This window comes from Salvelinus alpinus, chromosome 1 (assembly GCF_045679555.1).
Source record: "Salvelinus alpinus chromosome 1, SLU_Salpinus.1, whole genome shotgun sequence".
NCBI lineage: Eukaryota > Metazoa > Chordata > Actinopteri > Salmoniformes > Salmonidae > Salvelinus > Salvelinus alpinus.
This window is the reverse complement of record NC_092086.1, coordinates 102,363,850-102,389,265: the sequence shown is the minus strand read 5'-3', so window position 1 is coordinate 102,389,265 and position 25,416 is coordinate 102,363,850. Positions and strand designations below refer to the sequence as shown.

Below are 25,416 nucleotides of genomic sequence, written 5' to 3'. Positions count from 1 at the left end.
GATGACACCATAGGCCTTGTTGATCTCTGCACCAGACAGGATGCTCTTGCTAGCATACTTCCAACATGTAGACTGTGGCGTGTATGGGCTTCAGGCAGAAGTCTTCATGCTTTTTGACGTTTTTCAGGACTGTAGTTTCCTCTGCTTGGCGCAACAGTGAAGTGGGCAGGGCAGTACGGATTTCTTCTCTTACATCTGCAAGCAGAGTCTGAACATCAGACAGGATGGCATTGTCGCCCTCAATCTGTGCAATGGCTACTGCTATAGGTTTCAGGCTGCTTACCACTCTCTCCCAAAATACATCATCCAGGAGGATCCTCTTGATGGGGCTGTCCATATCAGCAGACTGTGACATGGCCATTTCTTGGAGAGACTCTTTCCCTTTCAGGAGACTGTCAAACATGATGACAACACCACCCCAATGGGTGTTGCTGGGCAGCTTCAATGTGGTGCTCTTATTCTTCTCACTTTGCTTGGTGAGGTAGATTGCTGCTATAACTTGATGACCCTTCACATACCTAACCATTTCTTTGGCTCTATTGTAGAGTGTATCCATTGTTTTCAGTGCCATGATGTCCTTGAGGAGCAGATTCAATGCATGAGCAGCACAGCCAATGGTTGTGATGTGAGGGTAGGACTCCTCCACTTTAGACCAAGCAGCCTTCATGTTCGCAGCATTGTCTGTCACCAGTGCAAATACCTTCTGTGGTCCAAGGTCATTGATGACTGCCTTCAGCTCATCTGCAATGTAGAGACCGGTGTGTCTGTTGTCCCTTGTGTCTGTGCTCTTGTAGAATACTGGTTGAGGGGTGGAGATGTAGTTAATTATTCCTTGCCCACGAACATTCGACCACCCATCAGAGATAATTGCAATACAGTCTGCTTTCTCTATGATTTGCTTGACCTTTACTTGAAATCTGCATCCAGCAAATGAGTAGATAAAGCATGTCTGGTTGGAGGGGTGTATGCTGGGCGAAGACAATTCAGACATCTCTTCCAATACACATTTCCTGTGAGCATCAGAGATGAACCAGTTGCATACACAACTCGAGCAAGACATTCATCAGCATTTCTGACTACGTTCCTCTATTGAGTCAACAAAAACTTCTGATTCCAGGATGACCATGAGCTGTTGCTATCAATAAGGTGTCTGATTCATCATTTTGACCTCGAATAGAAGTAGAGGGACTTTTGTTAGAGGTTGCTTGTTGTGAATGCTGAGGGAACTTTATGCACTTGGCCAGATGATTCTGCATCTTTGTTGCATTCTTCACATATGATTTGGTACAGTATTTGCAAATGTACACAGCTTTTCCTTCTCCATTAGCTGCAGTGAAATGTCTCCACACATCAGATAGTGCCCATGGCATTTTCCTGTAAAGATAAGAAAAACAAATTAGTAAAAAAAAACAAATACAATTGCATGTTCAGATAAATAGTTAAGCAGTTAGATTAAACAACTCCTTTGTAAAATACATGTTTTAAATTTAAACATGTATGGAAACAGGTGAATTAACACTCCTCAGTTAGCAGGCTCAAGCAAGCTAAAACCCACATGGTAGCAAAAACGAACTTGCAGAAATTTTTTATAAGTTAGAAATGCTTTAAACACACTTTGCTGTAGGCTACTATTTACTTGTTAACAATAAATAATGTATATCAAATAAAATATATTCACCCCACCCAGTGTTGTAATCAAAATTTACCGGAAATCATTTAGTCCTTGGCTCAGACAATGTAGTAGTGTGGGCTCAATAGCATCTCATTAGTGCCCAAGATCTTGATTATCAGCTGTACATGTGATGGTTGAATGCACTGTGCATGCAGATGGTTGCAATTCCATTGAATTGGGGATAGTTTAACCAAAATTACGCCACAAGACCTAGAATTGCCTTATGTGTATCCCACAAAAAAGGTTCACTGTTAATAGCTAACTTTTTTGAAGAATTGAAGCAAAATTCCCCAAATTCCAGGGCTCAACTTCCCTTGGAAAATTTCCCGAAAGTTTCCGACCCTTTGCAACACTAGCCATGATTATTACAAGTTTGATGGCTAGACTACCAATCTAATCTAAAAATGTTTAGATGACATGGCTAATTGAGTGATTGCTTGACATAACAAGAGAAACTGCTGATGGACTACCAAATTTAGAAATGCACTGGTGTGCAATCATTGCTAGTGTTAATCACAATAGTAAGTTGAGACCATGACTGAGTTCCTAAAATATATACACACACACACACACACACACACACACACACACACACACACACACACACACACACACACACACACACACACACACACACACACACACACACACACACACACACACACACACACAGTTCCTTTGAAAAGTATTCAGACCCCTTGACTTTTTCCACATCTTATACTAAAATTGATTAATCTACACACTATATCCCATAATGACAAAGAAAAAACAGTTTTTTAGACATTTTTGCTAATGTATAAATAAAAAACGGCGATATTACATTTACATAAGTATTCAGACCCTTTACGCAGTGCTATGTTGAAGCACCTTGGGCAGCAATTACAGCATCGCGTCTTCTTGGGTATGATGCTACAAGCTTGGCACACCTGTTTTTGGGGAGTTTCTCCATTCTATTTTCAGGAAGCTGTTCGATCGTGGTTCAAGTCCGGGCTCTCAAGGACATTCAGAGACTTGTCCCGAAGCCACTCCTGCATTGTCTTGGCTGTGTGCTTAGGGTTGTTGTCCTGTTGGAAGGTGAACCTTTGCCCCAGTCTGAGGTCCTGAGCGCTCTGGAGCAGGTTTTCATCAAGGATCTCTCTGTACTTTGCTCTGTTCATCTCTGCCTTGATCCTGACTTGTCTCACAGTCCCTGCCGCTAATAAAATCCCCTCAGCATGATGCTGCCACCACCATGCTTCACCGTAGGGATGGTGCCAGGTTTCCTCCAGACGTGACGCTTGACATTCAGGCCAAAGAGTTCCATTTTGTTATCAGCCCAGAGAATTTTGTTTCTCATGGTCTGAGATTCTTTAGGTGCCTCTTGGAAAAATCCAGGCAGGCTGTCATGTGCCTTTTACTGAGGAGTGGCTTCCGTCTGGCCACTCTACCATAAAGGTCAGATTGGTGGAGGGCTACAGACCACACAGAGGAGCTCTGTCAGAGTGACCATCGGGTTCTTGGTCACCTCCCTGACCAAGGCCCTTCCCCCCCCACGATTTCTCAGTTTGGCCGGGTTGCCAGCTCTAGGAAGAGTTTTGGTGGTTCCAAACTTCTTTCATTTAAGAATGATGGAGGCCACTGTGTTCTTGGGGACCTTCAATGCTGCAGACATTTTTTGGTACACTTCCCCAGATCTGTGCCTCGACACAATCCTGTCTCGGAGCTCTACGGACGATTCCTTCGACCTTATGGCTTGGTTTTTGCTATGGCATGCACTGTCAACTGTGGGACCTTATATAGACAGGTGTGTGCCTTTCCAAATCATGTCCAGTCAATTGAATTTACCACAAGTGGACTCCAATCAAGTTGTAGAAACATCTGAAAGATGATCAATGGAAACAGGATCAACCTGAGCTCAATTTCAAGTCTCATAGCAAAAAGTCTGAATACAAAAGTTTGGACACACCTACTCATTCCAGGGTTTTTCTTAATTTTTTACTGCTTTCTATGTTGTAGAATTATAGCGAAGACATCAAAACTATGAAATAACACATGCAGTCCTGTAGTACTACATGTCTTCACTATTTTTCTACATTGTAGAAAATAGAAAAAAATTGAAAAAAACTTGATTGAGTAGGTGTTTCCAAACTTTTGACTGGTACTGTATATGTATAAAAATATTCTTATGTTTTGGTCAGGGGGCCATCTAAGTGACTGTTTATGCATGGAACTGGCCCAGCACACCTGATAATCTTTCTACCGTTTCCTTTACTTTGTAGGATTTGGGAGGAAAGATGTTGTAGAGCACCTCCTTGAGACAGGCGCCAATGTTCACGCCCGTGATGACGGAGGTTTGATCCCTCTGCATAATGCCTGCTCCTTTGGCCACGCTGAGGTGGTCAGCCTGCTCCTATGTCAGGGTGCTGACCCAAACGCCCGGGACAGCTGGAACTACACACCGCTCCACGAGGCTGCCATCAAGGGCAAATTAGACGTGTGCATAGGTAAGAAACGTTTATAAGCCAACATGCAACTTATATGCTTGCTTTGCATCTTGTGCTGACTTTACTAACTTTTTTCAGTTTTATGTAAGAGAATATAGAGAATGTATGTCTTATGTAAGAGAATGTATGTCTTTGAATGCAAATATAAGGTTACTGTGTCATGGATGGCTCAATTACTAGCCTAATGCTTTCGAAGTAGATATGAGATAATGAGAATGCTATGGTCTGCTCTGCTCTGCTGCTGAGTATTGCATCAAGACTTTCAACCAGGTTGTTTTGCACTGAGACTAAAATGTCACCACCTAGTGATTTCAGCAATGAGTCACAACCCCAAATTACATAATAGTATTTTCTGACCAGGCCATAACGGTCTGGTCCTGACAGTCTCCCTGTCTGCAGGGAGAGAAACCAGATACCATTTGAACATCAGGCCAGAACAGTTTCTCTGGGCAGAAACTAAAGCCTCTTTGTTACTTACTTAGGCCTATGTAATGACAATATACTTTATCTCCCATTGCTGTAATGAAATAGTCCTTGCATTTTAGCATTCCTTTCTTTTAATTGTGTTCTACTATATTTGTTGGCTCTTGTGTTTGCAGCTGGTTTCTAATTGCTGTCTGTCTACTGTGAAATGAGCAGTGTGGCACAGGGAAGCATACATTATTCTCTCTGGTGGATAGTAATGGGGGGGGAAATCGATAGTTGCACATCGCAATATTATTTTTGTTCTATATTATATGGATATTTGACTCCAAGTATCTATTTGTAAAAAAAAAAAAAAAAAAAAAGATGGTAGTGTTGGCTAGTCGGCTGTACCTGCGCCATAACTCAGGAATGTTTCATCCTATAGCTTGTTCTCTATCTTTTTAAATAGTGAGCCAAAATGTTTTCAGCACTTTTATTTCCCTGACTGATCAAAACTTGTCTCTTGTCTCTCTGCAGCAGAGAGTAATTTGTTTGGTAGATCAAATGGCAATAAACTTGCAGTATCGAGTTGCAATACATACAGCAGGGATCATCAACTAGATTCAGCCGCGGGCCATTTTCTTTTCTTGAGCGGATGATCAGGGGGCCGGAACACAATTACCAATAATTTTTGTAGACTGCAAATTGAACGCAAGAAGCCCAAGCAGATATAATATTTGACTAAAACATAATCATTTCAAACCTTGCTTACATTTGAATACTATCACATATATATCTCTCTTATGCGTGGGAGTACTTTGGAACAGATTTCCAAAATTAAAATCACTTACAGCTGATTTGCTGGTGTTTTTACAGTCTTTTATATCCAACAATATTAATTAAATATTATTATTATTATCTTTTTTGCGCAGAAAACGTGGGGGGCCAAATAAAATCTGCCAGTTGGAGATTCCTGACATATATAGAATCGTGAGAATCGCAGTACATATTGTATAAGCACCAAAGTATCATGATAATATCTTATTGTGGGGTCCCTGGCAATTCCCAGACCCACTGGTGGGTAATGAGCTGTATTATGTTGATGTGCAACGCTCCGATCCAGACTTACTCTGATGGCTCTGCTGTCTTCCCAGACAATTATTATTGAGGAGAATATTTGAAAACACTAGGGATGTGCATCTTACCCTTTCAAGACAATTCAATACATATCCAGATACATTGGCTCTGATACAGGAACAATATGCTTCAGTTTGAAACTATTTGGTGCGGTTTGATTTGAGAACAAATCGATGCAATTTGGTTCGATACGATTCGATGCCCTTACATTAGTTGCATAAACACATTCATTTTCCGTCCCCCCCCCCAAAATAGCTGCTGATGGATTTCATGAGCTGGGCCTCTATGAGCTGGAACTGACTGTGTGTGAGTAAATGATGTATGTCTATGGTGTATGTACTATCTAGGCACCTGAGCTGAGCCATAAAGGAGACAAGGCATTTACCATCCCATTACCACTATCAGATTAGCCTATGTTTTTTGTCCCCACACTTTGGTTCTAAAATCACCATCACCCATTAATTATCTTGTCATTTTTGCAGATTAAGTGTTTGAGCTAGTAATGTATAAATATTTATAATTTACAAATGAGCTATGACATAGCCAATGAATATATAGCACAACTTTGGATTTCACCCCATCTCAAAATCTAATTGTTTTGACCTTTCCGAAGGTTTTTTGGAGTGAGCTTCTTTTTTTCCTCCAGCTTTGGCCATGCAGTGCGCCTCGCAAAAGTGGATTGCTGTCCTTGTTATGAAATGAGGAACTTTATCCTGTGTATGTAAAAATGTTGCTGATGGTGAACCTGAACAATCAAAATGGTATCTATTGTATGCCCCGTTCAGATGAGTTGTCTCTGGTAGCAAGCTTACTTTTACCCCAGTAAAACACAATTTTAAACAGAGCATAGATAACAACAATAATAACCTAGCCAAATTACAGTACATTCGGAAAGTATTCAGGCACCTTCCCTTTTCCACAGTTTGTTATGTAATAGCCGTATTCTAAAATTTATGATTTTCTTTTTTCTCATCAATCTACACAACCATCTCTGCAGCACTCCACCTATCTGACCTTTATGGTAGAGTGGCCAGACAGAAGACACTCCTCAGTAAAAGGCACATGACAGCCTGCTTGGAGTTTGCCAAAAGGCACCTAAAGGACTCTGACATTGAGAAACAAGATTCTCTGGTCTGATGAAACCAAGATTGAACTCTTTGGCCTAAATGCCAAGCGTCACGTCTGGAAGAAACCTGGTGCCATTCCTACGGTGAAGCATGGTTGTGGCAGCATGCTGTGGGGATGTTTTTCAGCAGCAGGGACTGGGAGACCAGTCAGGATCGAAGGAAAGATGAACGGAGCAAAGTACAGAAAGATCCTTGATGAAAACCTGCTCCAGAGTGCTCAGGACCTCGGACCGGGACAAAGGTTCACCTTCTAACAGGACCATGACCCTGAGCACACAGCGAAGACAATGCAGGAGTGGCTGCGGGACAATTCTCTGAATGTCCTTGAGTGGCCCAGCCAGAGCCCGGACTTCAACCAGATTGAACATCTCTGGAGAGACCTGAAAATAGCTGTGCAGCAGCGCTGCCATCCAACCTGACAGCTTGAGAGGATCTGCAGAGAAGAATGGGAGAATCTCCTCATACAGGTGTACCAAGCTTGTAGCATCATATCGAAGAAGACTTGAGGCTGTAATTGCTGCCAAAGGTGCTTCAACAAAGTACTGAGTAAAGGGTCTGAATACTTATGTAAATGTAATATTTCAGTTTATTTTTAATACATTTGCTAAAATTTCTAAAAACCTATATTTGCTTTGTCGTTATGGGGTATTGTGTGTAGCTTGATGAGGGGGAAAAACAATTTAATCCCTTTTAGAATAAGGCTGTGATGTAACAACATTTGGAAAATGTCAAGGGGTCTGAATACTTTCCGAATGCACTGTACATACAGTACCAGTCAAAAGTTTGGTCTCACCTACTCATTCAAGGGTTTTTATTTTTCTACTATTTTCTACATTGTAGAATAATAGTGAAGACATCAAAACTATGACATAACACATATGGAATCATGTAGTAACCAAAACTGTTAAACAAATCAAAATATATTTGAGGTTCTTCAAAGTAGCCACCCTTTGCCTTGATGACAGCTTTGCACACTCTTGGCATTCTCTCAACCAGCTTCATTAGCTACTCACCTGTAATGCTTTTCGAACAGTCTTGAAGGAGTTCCCACATATGCTGAACACTTGTTTTTCCTTCACTCTGCGCTCCAACTCATCCCAAACCATCTCAATTGGTTTGAGGTGGTGATTGTGTTCGGTCATTGTCCTGTTGAAAAACAAGCGATAGTCCAACTAAGCACAAACCAGATGGGATGGTGTATCGCTGCAGAGTGCTGTGGTAGCCACGCTGGTTAAGTGTCCCTTGAATTCTAAATACATCACTGACAGTGTCACCAGCAAAGCACCATCACACCACCACCTCCACGCTTCACGGTGGGAACCACACATGCGGAGATCTTCCGTTAACCTACTCTACGTCTCATTAAGACACGGGGGTTAGAATGAAAAATCTAAAATTTGGACAGGTTTCCACCGGTCTAATGTCCATTGCTCGTGTTTCTTGGCCCAAGCAGCAATTAAACCATGAAGGCCTGACTCACGCAGTCTCCTCTGAACAGTTGACGTTGACATGTCTATTACTTGAACTCTGTGAAGCATTTACTTGGGCGGCAGTCTGAGGTGCAGTTAATTGTCGATTTCTGAGGCTGATAACTAATGAACTTATCCTCTGCAGCAGAGGTAACTCTGGGTCATCCCAGTTTCATCATAGTGCTTGATGGTTTTTGCGACTGCACTAGAAGAAACTTTCAAATACCTTGACATGTTCCGGATTGACTGACCTCAATGTCTTAAAGTAACAATGGACTTCTCTTTGCTTTTTTTACGCTGTTTTGCAATAATATGGACTTAGCCCTATTTGGTAAAAGACCATCTTCTGTCGACCAACTCTACCTTGTCACAACACAACTGATTGGCTCAAACGCATGAAGAAGGAAAGTATTTCCACAAATTCACTTTTAACAAGGCACAACTGTTAATTGAAATGCATTCCAGGTGACTACCTCATGAAGCTGGTTGAGACAATGTCAAGAGTGTGCAAAGCTGTTATCAAGGAAAAGGGTGGCTATCTGAACAATCTGAAATATATTTAGATTTTTTTTAAACACTTTTTTTTTGGTTACTACATGATTCCATATGTGTTATTTCATAGTTGTAATGTCATCACTATTTTACAATGTAGAAAATAGTACAAATAAAGAAAAACCCTTGAATGAGTAGGTGTGTCCGAACTTTTGACTGGTATTCCCCGCCCCCATCCAACCCAATCAACACCACAACCCACCCGATGCGCCAACAACCTTCAGAAAGAACAAAAGAGGAAAAAAGACAAGAACAAAGGAAAACAACAATGCAAATCCAGATGGTGTGTGAGCTGCTGTTCGTCAAGGCTTGGCATGTAATGAATCACTCATGCTCTTCCCCATGCTTTTGCATGTCTCTGATGTGGTTTATATAGTTGTGTGTGTTGTTTCCTTCAGATCTCAAACATAAATATGGTCCACATCCATCAAGCGACTACCCTAATATCAGCAGTGCTAGTGAATTAATATAAAAGCATTCCCCCTGCTCATCTCACTCCAGCTTGTAATTACCAAACACATTTCTCACTCTGAGAGACCAGTAACATTGAACAGGCTTCTATTCACTAGCTAACAGTGTTGCCTCCTTTTGAACTGTAGGTGTTTTAGTACAGGCTCCTTTGTTAGTCCTCCTGCTCCATCTGCTGTCAGCTGGCTGCCGTCATTAGACCCTCTGCATATTGGCAGCTAGCTCTGTCTGTCCAATGTGGCTGGTGTTTGTACAGTGCCTTCGGAAAATATTCAGACCCCTTGACCTTTTCCACATTTTGTTACGTTACAGCCTTATTCTAAAATAGCTAAAATATTTTCCCCCCTCAATCTACGCACAATACCACTTAATGACAAAGCAAAAAAAAAAAGGGAAATTTTTGCACATGTATTCAAAATAAACTGAAATATTACATTTACTTAACTATTCAGACCCTTTACTGAGTACTGTATGGGAGCACGTTTGGCAGCGATTACAGCCTTGATTATTCTTGGATATGACACTACAAGCTTGGCGCACCTGTATTTGGGGAGTTTCTCCCATTTTCTCTCTGCAGATCCTATCAAGCTCTGTCAGGGTGGATGGGGAGCATTGATGCAAAGCTATTTTCCAGTCTCTCCAGAGATGTTAGATCTCCAGAGAAGTCTGAGCTCTGGTTGGGCTACTCAAGGACATTCAGAGACTTGTCCCGAAGCCACTTTCCTGCGTTTTCTTGGCTGTGTGCTTAGGGTCGTTGTCCTGTTGGACGGTAAACCTTCGTCCTAGTCTGAGGTCCTGAGCGCTCTGGAGCATGTTATCAAGGATCTTTTTTTACTTTGCTCCGTTTATCTTTGCCTCGATCCTGACTAGTCTACCAGTCCCTGCTGCTGAAAAATCCCCACAGCATGATGCTGCCACCACCGCGCTTCACTGTAGGGATGGTGCCAGGTTTCCTCCAGACATGACGCTTGGAATTAAGGCCAAAGAGTTCAATCTTGGTTTCATCAGATCAGAGAATCTTGTTTCTCATGGTCTGACAATCTTTAGGTGCCTTTTGGCAAACTCCAAGCGGACTGTCATGTGCCTTTTACTGAGGAGTGGCTTCCGTCTGGCCACTCTACCATAAAGGTCAGATAGGTGGAGTGCTGCAGAAATGATTGTCCTTCTGGAAGGTTCCACCATCTCCACAGAGGATCTCTGGATCTCTGTCAGAGTGACCATCGGGTTCTTGGTCACCTCTCTGACCAAGGCCCTTCTCCCCTGATTGCTCAATTTGGCCAGGAGGCCAGCTCTAGGAAGAGTCTTGGTGGTTCCAAACTTCTTCCTTTTAAGAATGATGGAGGCCACTGTGTTCTTGGGAGCCTTCAATGTTGCAGACATTTTTTTGGTACCCTTCTTTAGATCTGTGCCTCGACACAATCCTGTCTCGGAACTCTACGGACAATTCCTTCGACCTCATGGCTTGGTTTTTGCTCTGACATGCACTGTCAACTGTGGGACCTTATATAGACAGGTGTGTGCCTTTCCAAATCATGTCCAATCAATTGAATTTACCACAGGTAGACTCCAAGTAGAAACATCTCAAAGATGAGCAATGGATACAGGATGCCTTTGAGCTAAATTTTGAATCTCATAGCAAAGGGTCTGAATACTTATGTAAATAAGGTATTTCTGTTTTTATTTTCAATAAATGTGCAAACATTTCTAAAAACCTGTTTTCGCTTTGTCATTATGGGGTATTGTGTGTAGATTGCTGAGAAATTGTTTGTTTAATCAATTTGAGAATAAGGCTGTAACGTAACAATGTGGAAAAAGTCGAGGGGTCAGAGTACTTTCAGAAGGCACTGTATGTTAAGCACTCCTCCCCTCTAATTGTTCTCCACGATGATATCGGGGATGGGACTGTTGATCTGTCTCGGTTCCTATGTTCATTACTCACATGCGATGTCGCCGACAACACTGGGCCGATTTTAACAAAACTAGGATGAATGATCCGTCTTGGCATAGAGATCCGGCATTTACAAAATGACACTGATTGGCCCAAGGCGGAAGCTATAGTAATTAACTGAAATGTGTTAGTCACGGGCCTCCCGGGTGGCGCAGTGGTCTAGGGCACTGCATCGCAGCGCTAGCTGTGCCACCAGAGACTCTGGGTTCGCGCCCAGGCTCTGTCGCAGCCGGCCGCGACCGGGAGGTCCGTGGGGCGACGCACGAGGATCTCCTTCCAGACATACATCAAGGACTGTAACATACCATTTGTTTTTACTGAATCCGGTCTCTCTCTGGATATATTGGCCACATCCATTTAGCCAGCGGGGTTCTCCGTCCATAGCGCGAACAGGAAGAAAAAAACTCAGGGGGAAAAAGAAAGGCGGAGGGGTTTGTTTCATGATTAACAACTGTGTGAATGTGGTAACATACAGGAACTTAAGTCCTTTTGTTTTCTCGATCTGGAATACCTCACCATCAAATGCCAACCACATTACCTCCCGGGATGATCATTTTCTTAGGTCGTAGTCACTGCCGTGTATATTACCCCCCAAGCCGGCACCGTGATGGCTCTCAAGGAACTACACTGGACTTGTGCAAACAGGAAACCGCATGTCCTGAGATCACATTTTAGTGTAGCTGGGTACTTTAACTTCTTGCCGCACGGATCCCTTTAGCGGGATCATTTTTGTAAACAACCGCTGAATTGCAGAGCGCCAAATTCAAAAATAATACTAAAAATATTTATAATCATGAAATCACAAGTGAAATATACCAAAACACAGTTTAGCTTGTTGTTAATCCACTTATCGTGTCATATTTTGAAAATATGCTTTACAGCGAAAGCAATCCAAGCGTTTGTAAGAACAGCTAGCCCCAAATTAGCTTGGTCACGAAAGTCAGAAAAGCAATAAAATTAATCGCTTACCTTTAATCATCTTCGGATGTTTGCACTCACGAGACTCCCAGTTACACAATAAATGTTATTTTTGTTCGATAAAGATTAGTTTTATCACCAAAAACCGCCATTTGGTTTGCGCGTTATGTTCAGAAAACCACAGGCTCGTTCCGGTCCTGAAAGGCAGATGACAAATTCCAAAAAGTATCCGTAACGTTCGTAGAAACATGTCAAACGTTTTTTATAATCAATCCTCAGGTTGTTTTTAACATACATAATCGATAATATTTCAACCGGACGGTAACCTATTCAATACTACAGAGAAAGAAAATGTCGAGCTACATGTCTCGCGCGCAGGAACTAATCAAAGGACACCTGACGCGTTTTGAAAAATCTCACTCATTTAAAAAAAATAAAAGCTTGAAACTATGTCTAAAGCCTGGTTCACAGCCTGAGGAAGCCATTGGAAAAGGAATCTGGTTGATACCCCTTTAAATGGAGGAGGGGCAGGCAACGGAACAGGGATTTTTCCAAATAAAAGGCACTTCCAGGTTGGATTTCCTCAGGAAATCAGTTTTGTTATACTCACAGACAATATTTTGACAGTTTTGGAAACTTTAGAGTGTTTTCTATCCTAATCTGTCAATTATATGCACATTCTAGCATCTTGACCTGAGAAATATTCCATTTACCTTGGGAACGTTATTTTTCCAAACATAAAAATTCTGCCCCCTAGCTGAAAGAAGTTAATAAAGAAAACGCTACCGACATTCTATCAACACATCTCCTGTGCTACACACGCATCACGCACCCTGGATCATTGCTACACTCCCATCTGGGACGGCTACAAGGCCCTTACCTCCCTTTGGCAAATCGGATCACGCCTCCATTCTGCTCATCCCCACCTATAGGCCGAAACTTAAACTGGAGCACCCGTGGTAAGGTCTGTTCAGTGTTGGTCTGACTAGTTGGTATATGTTCTTCAAGATTGTTTTGATCACGCCGACTGGAAATGTTCAGGGTCGTCTCTGAGAATAGACATATGCACTGACATGTCAAGATTGTTGTTCCCACTGACAATTTAGAATTTATCCAAACCAAAAACCATGGATAGGAGGCAGCATTTGTGAAAAACTGAAAGCGCGAACCACCATATTTAACCATGGCAAGTTGACTGGAAACATGGACAAACAGACCAGTTATGACCTCCGTAAGGGAATCCGAGGTAAAACGACACTAGAGGGACAAAGTGGAGTCGCAATTCAATGGCTCAGACATGAGATGTATGTGGCAGAGACTACAGACTATCACGGGTTAGAAAGAGAAAGCCAGCCACGTCGTGGACACATGTCTTGCTCCCGGATTAGCTAAACACCTTCGCCTGTTTTCAGGAAAACGTGATCTGTCCACCAACGCTGGCTCATGAGGACTGTGTATTCTTGTTCTCGGTGGCCGCATGTTTACCATCGCAAGGCTGCCAGCCCAGACGGCATCCCAAGCTGCGTCTTCAGAGCATGTGCAGACCAGCTGGCTGTAGTGTTTACGGACACATCTGATCTATTCCTATCCCAGTCTGTTTTCCCCACTTGCTTCAAGATGTCCACCATTGTTCCTGAATCCAAAAAAGCTAAGGTAACTGAATTAAATGAATATTGCCCCGTAACACTTATTTACTTCTGCCATCATGAAGTGCTTTGAGAGGCTAGTTAAGGACCACATAACCTTAACCGGCAACCTAGACCCACTACAACTCAACAGCTCCACGGACGACTTAATTGCTGTTGCCTGGGAGGGCGTAGGCCCACCCACTTAAGTCAGGCCCAGCCAATCAGAAATGTGCAACAGAGTCGGTATATGCAGCAGTTTGGGCCGCCTGGCTCATTGCGAACTGTGTGAAGACCATTTCTCCCTAACAAAGACAGCCAACTTCGCCAAACGGGATGATTTAACAAAAGCACATTTGCTAAAAAAGCACAATCGTTGCATGAATGTACCTAACCATAAACATCAATGCATTTCTTAAAATCAATACACAGAAGTATATTTAAACCTGTATATTTAGTTAAAAGAAATTCATGTTAGCAGGCAATATTAACTATCGAAATTGTGTCACTTCTCTTGCGTTCATTGCACGCAGAGTCAGGGTATATGCAACAGTTTGGGCCGCCTGGCTCGTTGCGAACTAATTTGCCAGAATTTGACATAATTATGACATAAAATTGAAGGTTGTGCAGCAATATTTAGACTTGGATGCTACCCGTTAGATAAAATACGGAACGGTTCCATATTTCACTGAAAGAATAAACGTTTTGTTTTCAAAATGATAGTTTCCGGATTTGAAAATATTAATGACCTAAGGCTCGTATTTCTGTGTGTTATTATAATTAAGTCTATGATTTGATAGAGCAGTCTGACTGAGCGGTGGTAGGCAGCAGCAGGCTCTTAAGCATTCATTCAAACAGCACTTTCCTGCATTTGCCAGCAGCTCTTCGCTGTGCTTCAAGCATTGCGCTGTTTATGACTTCAAGCCTATCAACTCCCGATATTAGGCTGACAATACTAAAGTACCTATTAGAACATCCAATAGCCAAAGGTATATGAAATACAAAATGGTATAGAGAGAAATAGTCCTATAATTCCTGTAATAACTACAACCTAGAACTTCTTACCTGGGAATATTGAAGACTCATGTTAAAAGGAACTACCAGCTTTCATATGTTCTGAGCAAGGAACTTCAACGTTAGCTTTTTTACATGGCACATATTGCACTTTTACTTTCTTCTCCAACACTTTGTTTTTGCATTATTTAAACCAAATTGAACATGTTTCATTATTTATTTGAGACTAAATAGATTTTATTGATGTATTATATTAAGTGAAAAAAAGTGTTCATTCAGTATTGTTGTAATTGTCATTATTACATATATATATATATATATATATATAAAAAAATCGGCCGATTTAATCGGTATCAGCTATTTCTGGTCCTCCAATAATTGGTATCGGTATCGGCGTTGAAAAATCATAATCGGTCGACCTCTATTCCGTATATATTCCGAACTTTGACATTGCTCGTTCGGATATTTTTTTGAAAAATTATTTTTTATTTTGGACTATGTGCGAATTGATTTCTAGGTATTATTACTGCACTGTTGGAGCTAGAAACACCTGCGATAACATCTGCAAATCTGTGTACAGGACCAATAAACGTTGATTCGATCTCTGCTCTGCCTCTAGGTAACACAGCAGTGTCTGAGGGCTTCCCTGCATATTAATCTCTGTTACAGGACTGAGACTGCTGCTATGGTCCAGCATATATCTATTTTACAGAGGGCTCCTTTCATTGGATTTTAATTTCCTCTCTTCCTCAAAGGCTTTCTCTTTCTCAGTGTCTCCCCCCTCCTTTAGTTACCAGTCTAATAGGACAGGAGAGGATGTGGAGGAGAATGTGATTTGGTGCAGAGCTAAATCACATTTGTGTTGAGGAATGAGTGAGTTACGTCACCGATGTGGAAGGAGAGGGAGGCAGACCGACATGGGCTGCCATTTATCCAAGTGATCATCTGAGTGGCGATGTTTGAGAAAAGCTGCTGCCACTCTGCTCGCTTCAGTGAATAAGTATGATGACAAATGGCTCTGAAAGCTAGCACCCACACACTGTTAGGCTGTGTAGAATTATTACTTTATTTATTTGAGGTTTGATTTAGATTGAGTAGGAGTTGTTTTCAACCTAACCTTTTATGTTTTTCTCTCCCTGCCTCTCCCCTGCTCTCTGCCTCTCTCCTGCTCTCTGCCTCTCTCCTGCTCTCTGCCTCTATTCTGTGTGTTTTCTTCAGCGTGTAAGCCTTGGTAATACAGAGAGCAGTGTCAGTGCAGGATGTGTGTGTGTGTCCTTGTTTTTGAAAGAAACACAATTTTTTTGTCCATTTTAAAATAACATCAAATTGATCAGAAATACAGTGTAGACATTGTTAATGTTGTAAATTACTATTGTAGCTGGAAGAAATCTATTCAGAACAGCGCAAACTGTCTCTAACCAGAATAGAAAGAGGAGTGGGAGGCCCCGGTGCACAACTGAGCAAGAGTACAAGTACATTAGAGAAACAGACGCCTCACAAGTCCTCAACTGGCAGCTTCATTAAATAGTACCCGCAAAACACCAGTCTCAACGTCAACAGTGAAGAGGCAACTCCGGGATGCTGGCCTTCTAGGCAGAGTTGCAAAGAAAAAGCCATATCTCAGACTGGCTGATAAAAATAAACAATTAAGATGGACAAAAGAACACACTGGACAGAGGAACTCTGCCTAGAAGACCAGCATCCCGGAGTCGCCTCTTCACTGTTGACGTTGAGACTGGTGTTTTGTGGGTACTATTTAATAAAGCTGCCAGTTGAGGACTTGAGGCGTCTGTTTCTCAAAATAGACACTCTGGTGTACTTGTCCTCTTGCTCAGTTGTGCACCGAGGCCTCCCACTCCACTTTTTATTCTGGTTAGAGACAGTTTGCTCTGTTCTGTGAAGGGAGTAGTACCCAGCGTTGTACGACATCTTCAGTTTCTTTGCAATTTCTCGCATGGAATAGCCTTCATTTCTGAGAACAAGAATAGACTGATGAGTTTCAGAAGAAAGTTCTTTGTTTCTGGCCATTTTGAGCCAGTAAGCGAACCTACAAATCCTGATGCTCCAGATACTCAATTAGTCTAAAGAAGGCCAGTTTTATTGCTTCTTTAATCAGAACAACAGTTTTCATCTGTGCTAACATAATTGCAAAAGGGTTTTCTAATGATCAATTAACCTTTTAAAATTATAAACTTGGATTAGCTATAACAACGTGCCATTGGAACACAGGAGTGATGGTTGCTGATAATGGGCCCCTGTACGCCTATGTAGATATTCCATAGAAAATCTGCTGTTTCCAGCTACAATAGTCATTTACAACATTAACAATGTCTACACTGTATTTCTGATCAATTTGATGTTATTTTAATGGACAAAAAATGTGCTTTTCTTTCAAAAACAAGGACATTTCTAAGGGAACCCAAACTTTTGAACGGTAGTGTATACACACACGTGTGTACAGTACCAGTCGAAGTTTGGACACACCTACTCATTCAAGGGTTTTCTTTATTTTTACTATTTTCTACATTGTAGAATAATTGAGAAGACGTCACAACTATGAAATAACACACATGGAATCATGTAGTAACCAAAACAGTGTTAAACAAGTCAAAATATATTTGAGATTCTTCAAAGTAGCGACCCTTTGCCTTGATGACAGCTTTGCACACTCTTGGCATTCTCTCAACCAGCTTCATTAGCTAGTCACCTGGAATGTTTTTTGAACAGTTTTGAAGGTGTTCCCACATATGCTGAGCACTTGTTGGTTGCTTTTCACTCTGCGGCCCAACTCATCCCAAACTATCTTGGGTTGAGATCGGGTGATCATGGAGGCCAGGTCCTCTGATGCAGCACTCCATCACTCTCCTTCTTGGTCAAGTAGCCCTTACACAGCCTGGAGGTGTGTTTGGTCATTGTCCTGTTGAAAATCCCGTATTTAGCCTCGTTATTGTTATGTAATTTTCTTGTTACTTTTTAAATGTTTTTATTTTACCTTAGTTTATTTCGTAAGTTTTCTTAAATTCTTCTGTCCTAGTTCTAAGAAAAGTTATAACTGACTTTTTCAGACTTAACATAGGTACAGCAGATCTCCTAATTGTATGGGACACTTTTAAATGTGCCTTTAGAGGCCATGCAATTCAGTACTCATCTATAAAACAAAAGCAATTTAGATCAAAAGAGTCCATATTAACAAAGGAAATTAAAGGACTAACAGTATAGTTAGATAGCAATAAAAACTGTACCATAGTGGCACAGAATAATTTAGAGGAAAAACAAAAAGAAATGGAGGAACTTATTCTAGAAAGATCCAGTGTAATATATTATAACAATAAAGTGACCTGGATGGAATATGGGGAAAAATGCACCAAATTCTTTTTCAATCTTCAATATAGAAATGCTTACAAATGATGGAGTCACTCATGATTCACTGAATTATATTTTGAAAGAGGAAGTAAAGTACTTTAAGAATATGTTTTTGTTTGTCTCCTCCATCTCCACTAACTGAAGCTAATTCTATGGATTTTGTCCCTAATAATAATGTAAAATTAACATCTGTACAGAAAGACTCATGTGAAGGCCAAATTGCAGAGGAGGAACTTCTTGATGCAATTAAAGCCTTTAAGGCGGGGAAAACTCCAGGGCTGGATGGCATACCAGTGGAGGAATAACATACTTGTTTTGATATACTCAGAGGACCATTATTAGCATGTTTTAACCACTCCTATATAAATGGTAGATTATCAGACACGCAAAGAAGGTCTGATATCATTTTTCCTGAAACAGAACCCAAGTGGTATATATAAAGATCCAGTCCATTTAAAAAATCGGAGACCTCATACACTTCAGTGTTGTGATGTCCTAGCAAAATGCTTGGCGCACAGAATTAAAAAAGTATTGTCAGATATTATTCTTCCTAATCAGACAGGTTTTTTACATGGACGATACATTGGAGATAATATAAGACAAGTACTGGAAACAATAGAATACTATGAAATATTGGGGAAACCAGGCCTGCTATTCATAGCTGACATTGAAAAGGCTTTTGATAAAGTACGACTGGAGTTGATATATAAACCTTTTATTGCCATCGAAATGTTAGCTGTTAAAATTAGATTAAACAATAATATTAAGGGATTAGAAATCTGTGGCTTAAAAACTAAGGTGTCATTGTACGCTGATGATTCATGTTTTCTTTTAAAACCACAATTAGAATCTATCCATGGCTTCATAGAGGATGTAGATACTTTTGCTATCCTCTCTGGATTAAAATCAAATTATGATACATTTAACTTGGGTTACATATTGGATCACTAAAAAAATGCACATTTTACATTACCATGTAGTTTACTAAATATACTAATTGATAAAAAAATACATATTTTTCGAATAAATGTTTAAAGGTATAATTTTTGTGAATGATATCATAAATAGGACTGGTGGAGTTATGTCACACATGCAGCTAACACAGACATATGGAAATATCTGCTCTACCCAAAATTACAACCAACTAATTGCAGCATAACAACAAAAATGGAAGAGGTAAGTAGAATGGGAAAAAAGTAAGGAACTTGTATGTCGGCCCTGTATTAAAGAACATAAATGGTTAAAGAAAAGTGTGATAAATAAAAACATATCAATTTAATTTAAGGATCAAAAAACTGACAGCTGTGCCATATAAATTGCAAAATAGTTGGGAAGAGATTTTCGATGTACCCATTCCATGGCACATGGTTTATGAATTGATACGCAAAACAACGCCGGATTCAAAACTTCCAATTTTTCAATTTAAATTACTATACAAGATTCTTGCAACCAATAGAATGTTATATATATATATATGTTGAATACAATCTTCCCAGCTCTGCAGATTTTGCTGTGATGAGGCAGAGTCATAAGATCATTTATTTTGGTACTGTCCATATGTAGCTCGTTTTTGGTCACAGGTCCAGGAATGGCTGAAGAACTGCAACATTTGCCTAGAACTAATGCTGCAGATAGCAATACTGGGTGATTTGATAAGCCATAGTCATTCATTCAATCAATAATATAATAATTATTTTAGCAAAATGTTTTATTTTTAATTTACCTTCTGTAGAAGCTATGAGATTAGAAAGATTCAGTACTTTTGTCAAGCATCACAGCACAGTTGAAAAATATATGGCAAATAGAAATCCAAAATGGATGGTGTTGAGAGATAGATGGGAGGGGTTGAATGGAGCTGAAGGATGGGACTAATAACAAGATAACCAATGTAAACATACAGGGTCTGTAAAATGTATATAGGTTCAGAAATGTTGTGAAATAGCACAGTTACAAATAGAAATCAAACTGGATGGACATCAGAAATAGAGGAAGGAATAAAAACAAAAAATATACAACTATTATAAAATGTGTATAAGATGTATAAACTGAAGGTAGAAGCCTAAGTGTTATTGTTTATTAGTTTACTCCAATTGGGGGAAGGGTGGTAGGGTTTGCGGGGAATAATGAAGGTATATTCTAAAAAAGTATATCTACAGTTGAAGTCGGAAGTTTACATACCCCTTAGCCAAATACAGTTAAACTCAGTTTTTCGCAATTCCTGACATTTAATCCTAGTAAATATTCCCTGTGTTAGGTCAGTTAGGATCACCACTTTATTTTAAGAATGTGAAATGTCAGAATAATAGTAGAGAGAATGATTTATTTCAGCTTTTATTTCTTTCATCACATTCCAAGTGGGTCAGAAGTTTACATACACTCCATTAGTATTTGGTAGCATTGCCTTTAAATTGTTTAACTTGGGTCAAACGTTTTGGGTAGACTTCCACAAGCTTCCCACAATAAGTTGGGTGCATTTTGTCCCGTTCCTCCTGACAGAGTTGGTGTAACTGAGTCAGGTTTGTAGGCCTCCTTGCTCACACACGCTTTTTCAGTTCTCCCCACACATTTTCTATAGGATTGAGGTCAGGGCTTTGTGATGGCCACTCCAATACCTTGACTTTGTTGTCCTTAAGCCATTTTGCCACAACTTTGGAAGTATGCTTGGGGTCATTGTCCATTTGGAAGACCCATTTGTGACCAAGCTTTAACTTCCTGACTGATGTCTTGAGATGTTGCTTCAATATATTCACATAATTTTCCATCCTCATGAAGCCATCTATTTTGTGAAGTGCACCAGTCCCTCCTGCAGCAAAGCACCCCCACAACATGATGCTGCCACCCGCATGCTTCACGGTTGGGATGGTGTTCTTCGGCTTGCAAGCCCCCCCCTTTTCCTCCAAACATAACGATGGTCATTATGGCCAAACAGTTCTATTTTTTTTTCTTCAGACCAGAGGACATTTCTCCAGAAAGTACAATATTTGTCCCCATGTGCAGTTGCAAACCGTAGTCTGGCTTTTTTATGGTGTTTTGGAGCAGTGGCTTCTTCCTTGCTGAGCGGCCTTTCAGGTTATGTCGATATAGGACTCGTTTTACTGTGGATATAGATACTTTTGTACCTGTTTCCTCCAGCATCTTCACAAGGTCCTTTGCTGTTGTTCTGGGATTGATTTGCACTTTTCGCACCAAGTACGTTCATCTCTAGGAGACAACGCGTCTCCTTCCTGAGCGATATGACGGCTGCGTGGTCCCATGGTGTTTATACTTGCGTACTATTGTTTGTACAGATGAACGTGGTACCTTCAGGCGTTTGGAAATTGCTCCCAAAGATGAACCAGACTTGTGGAGGTCCAAACATTTTTTCTGAGGTCTTGGCTGATGTCAAGCAAAGAGGCACTGAGTTTGAAGGTAGGCATTGAAATACATCCACCGGTACACCTCCAATTGACGCAAATTATGTCAATTAGCCTATCAGAAGCTTCTAAGGCTATGACATTATTTTCTGGAATTTTCCAAGCTGTTTAATGGCACAGTCAACTTAGTGTATGTAAACTTCTGACCCACTGGAATTGTGATACAGTGAATTATAAGTGAAATAATCTGTCTGTAAACAACTGTTGGAAAAATTACTTGTGTCATGCACAAAGTAGATGTCCTAACTGAGTTGCCAAAACTATAGTTTGTTAACAAAACATTTGTGGAGTGGTTGAAAAATGCGTTTTAATGACTCCAACCTAAGTGTATGTAAACTTCCGACTTCAATTGTATATACATATGTGTATGCGTATGTGTGTGTACGTATATGGATATATATTTTTACCCCAAAAAGATATGGGGGATTGGAAATGATGCAATTACATTGATGAAAGCAACAATCTTTCAGCAATATTAAGCTGATCCATCCCTTAAGTTTTTTTTCCTTTTTTTTTTCTTAACTCTATTTCTTCAACTGCGTTGTTGGTTAAGGGCTTGTACGTAAGCTTTTCACAGTAATGTCTACACCTGTTGTATTTGATAGATAGAGCTGAGCGTTTGGTTTCCTTTCGACCGATAGCTGTGCTCTGCTGTTTGTTCCCCTCAGACAATCACTCAGCTGGGGAGATTAAAACACTGCACCCTGGGAAGCATGGCCCTTTTCTCCACTTCTCTTTTTATTTTCTCTCACCCTCCCTCCTCGGGATAGATGGAGAGAGAGAAAGGCAGGCAGGCTTTGATATTCTGCTCTCATACCTGTGCTGGAGTCACATGGTCGTGCCGTATCGTCCTGCCTGTTTTTATAATCTGTCTTTTTCCCCTCCGCAGCGTTCCGTTTGGGCTGTTGTTTTTTTTCTGCTCTTGCTGCCTGCTGCCGCTCTGGTCCTCCGTTCTCAAGACACACTGCTGGTGTGCCATGTATGTTTATGTCTGCAGCATGCCGCGGGGCCAGAGAGTGCTAGCGGGCAGCAGTGGCAGTAGCGCTAGTCCTGGTGTTAGCAGCAGCCGTGGTCTGTGTCTGTCCCTGCCTGAGCTCAGCTACTGTCTGTGTTTCCCCTGCACAGTGCTGCTCCAGCACGGAGCTGACCCCAACATACGCAACACTGACGGCAAGAGTGCCCTGGACCTGGCCGACCCATCCGCCAAGGCTGTACTCACCGGTAAGTGATAAGCTGCTTCCTTTACCTCTATCTCTCTGTTTACCTCTATTGCCCTCTTTTTCCCTCTCGCCACCTCCACTGTAATCTTTCTCAATTCCTCTCTCGCCCTCTCCCTACCACTACCACTCTCACCTACATAGCTTTCTACCTACATACCTAGCGTTTTCTCTACCTCATGCTCTCAATTCAATATCAAGGGGTTTTATTGGCATGGGAAACATAAGTTTACATTGCCAAAGCAAGTGAAGTAGATAATACACAAAAGTTAAATAAACAATAAAAATGAACAGTAAACATTACACTCACAGAAGTCCCAAAAGAATAAAGACATTTCAAATGTCATATTATGTATATATACAGTGTTGTAACGATGTGCAAATGGTTAAAGTATAAAAGGGAAAATAAATAAACATAAATATGGGTTGTATTGACAATGGTGTTTGTTCTTCACTGGTTGCCCTTTTCTTGTGGCAACAGGTCAACAAATCTTGCTGCTGTGATGGAACACTGGTATTTCTATCTACCTCTAGCACTCTCTACCTCTCTTGCTCTCTCTTCCTACGTACCTCTACGTCTACCTCTCTACTCTCCCAGAGATCAGCTGTGTCTTCACCCTTTTATTTCTCTGCCTCATCCATCTTTAAATGTTTCATGGAGTTATCTGTTGATTGTGTATGAGTTGGTTGTGTGATGCGGTGGCTCTCTCTCTCTCTTGCTCTCTCTCTTGCTCTCTCTCTTGCTCTCTCTCTTGCTCTCTCTCTTGCTCTCTCTCTCTCTCTCTCTCTCGCTCGCTCTCGCTCTCGCTCTCTCTCTCGCGCTCTCTCTCGCGCTCTCTCTCGCGCTCTCTCTCGCGCTCTCTCTCTCGCGCTCTCTCTCGCGCTCTCTCTCGCGCTCTCTCTCGCGCTCTCTCTCACGCTCTCTCTCGCGCTCTCTCTCGCGCTCTCTCTCGCGCTCTCTCTCGCGCTCTCTCTCGCGCTCTCTCTCTCGCGCGCTCTCTCTCTCGCGCTCTCTCTCTCGCGCTCTCTCTCTCGCGCTCTCTCTCTCGCGCTCTCTCTCTCGCGCTCTCTCTCTCGCGCTCTCTCTCTCGCGCTCTCTCTCTCGCGCTCTCTCTCTCGCGCTCTCTCTCTCTCTCTCTCTCTCTCGCTCGCTCTCTCTCTGCTCTCTCTCTGCTCTCTCTGCTCTCTCTCTGCTCTCTCTCTGCTCTCTCTCTGCTCTCTCTGCTCTCTCGCTCTCTCTCTCTTGCTCGCTCAGTGTCTCTCTCTTGCTCGCTCAGTGTCTCTCTCTTGCTCGCTCAGTGTCTCTCTCTTGCTCGCTCAGTGTCTCTCTCTTGCTCGCTCAGTGTCTCTCTCTTGCTCGCGCTCTTTCTCTCTCTTGCTCGCGCTCTTTCTCTCTCTTGCTCGCGCTCTTTCTCTCTCTTGCTCGCGCTCTTTCTCTCTCTTGCTCGCGCTCTTTCTCTCTCTTGCTCGCGCTCTCTCTCTCTTGCTCGCGCTCTCTCTCTCTCTTGCTCGCGCTCTTTCTCTCTCTTGCTCGCGCTCTTTCTCTCTCTTGCTCGCGCTCTTTCTCTCTCTTGCTCGCTCTTTCTCTCTCTTGCTCGCGCTCTCTCGCGGGCCCTCTTGTGCGCACTCTCTTGCTCTCTCCCTCGCTGTCTCTCACGCTCTCTTATTCTCTCAGCGTTCAGCAACAGTCAGACTCATCCATAATTAGGCTGTTCCATTCTGTTTTTGTTCTTTCATGCTCTTTCTGTTTACATGGGGTTACATCATATTCCCTGGCTGGTAAATAAATGAAGGAGAGAAATACAGAACAGAGAATGGTCCTAGGAAGCTTTCCACCCACCTTGTAAACAACAATCAGGTAGAGGATGATATCTGCTGGGCATTTTGGTATGTGAGGCAGATGTGAATTGATTTGATAACAGTATTCAAGACCATGACATCACACAGTATAGCGAGAGTAGCAAAGACTATTAGACTCTGAAACCGTTTAGTAATCTGGAGTGTAGCATGCAAGAAGAGCAACCCACTGTTTGTTTTCTGTTTGCCATTTGTTGGTGAATATGACAGTGACAGCAACTTCAGCTTATTGATTAATGTGTGAAGTCGGCTTATTAAACCGTGTGTGTGTGTTTGTGTGTTGGGGCTGGGCGATATGGCCAAAATACCATCGTATTTGTCTTATTTTTGACGGTATGACGGTATTTGAATAATAAAAGTTAAGAGAAAATGTGCTTAGTAGTACTAACGTAAACTCACTCACTTTTGTACATCGCCTTGGTCCGTTCAATTGACCTTATTTTAGCGCCAAAAAAACGTAATACTTCCAAGTAAACTGTAATATGAATACCACTGTAAAGCACAATTTCTTCCCTTTCCAACAAAATCAAAGAGGAGACCGCCTGTTTCTGCATGGAGCTTCGCCGGGCCTTTTTAAAAATGGCGGGTGGGGAGCGAAGGCTACGAAGTGATCGTGAAAGGGGGAAATATGTTGTGTGAGGAAACAGGCTTTTTCACCCGATTTGTCCAAATAATCAACTTTAAAATGTAAATAAAACGTAAAGAGTTTATGTAATGTCTCATCACATACCTGTTTGAAGGTTTGTGT

The 25,416-nt window shown here is 41.5% G+C and overlaps 1 protein-coding gene across 4 annotated transcripts in view; it reads left to right on the top strand.

Moving 5' to 3' along the window:
• The window catches only part of LOC139537060 (poly [ADP-ribose] polymerase tankyrase-1-like), a 133,164-nt gene that overhangs the window by 2,144 nt on the left and 105,604 nt on the right, over positions 1 to 25,416 (top strand). For all 4 annotated transcript variants that reach the window (XM_071337936.1, XM_071337927.1, XM_071337917.1 and 1 more), the window contains exons 2-3: positions 3,931 to 4,155; positions 22,720 to 22,815. In XM_071337936.1, coding sequence (XP_071194037.1) covers positions 3,931 to 4,155; positions 22,720 to 22,815 — 321 coding nt within the window. The remainder of the gene's footprint in view (positions 1 to 3,930; positions 4,156 to 22,719; positions 22,816 to 25,416) is intronic.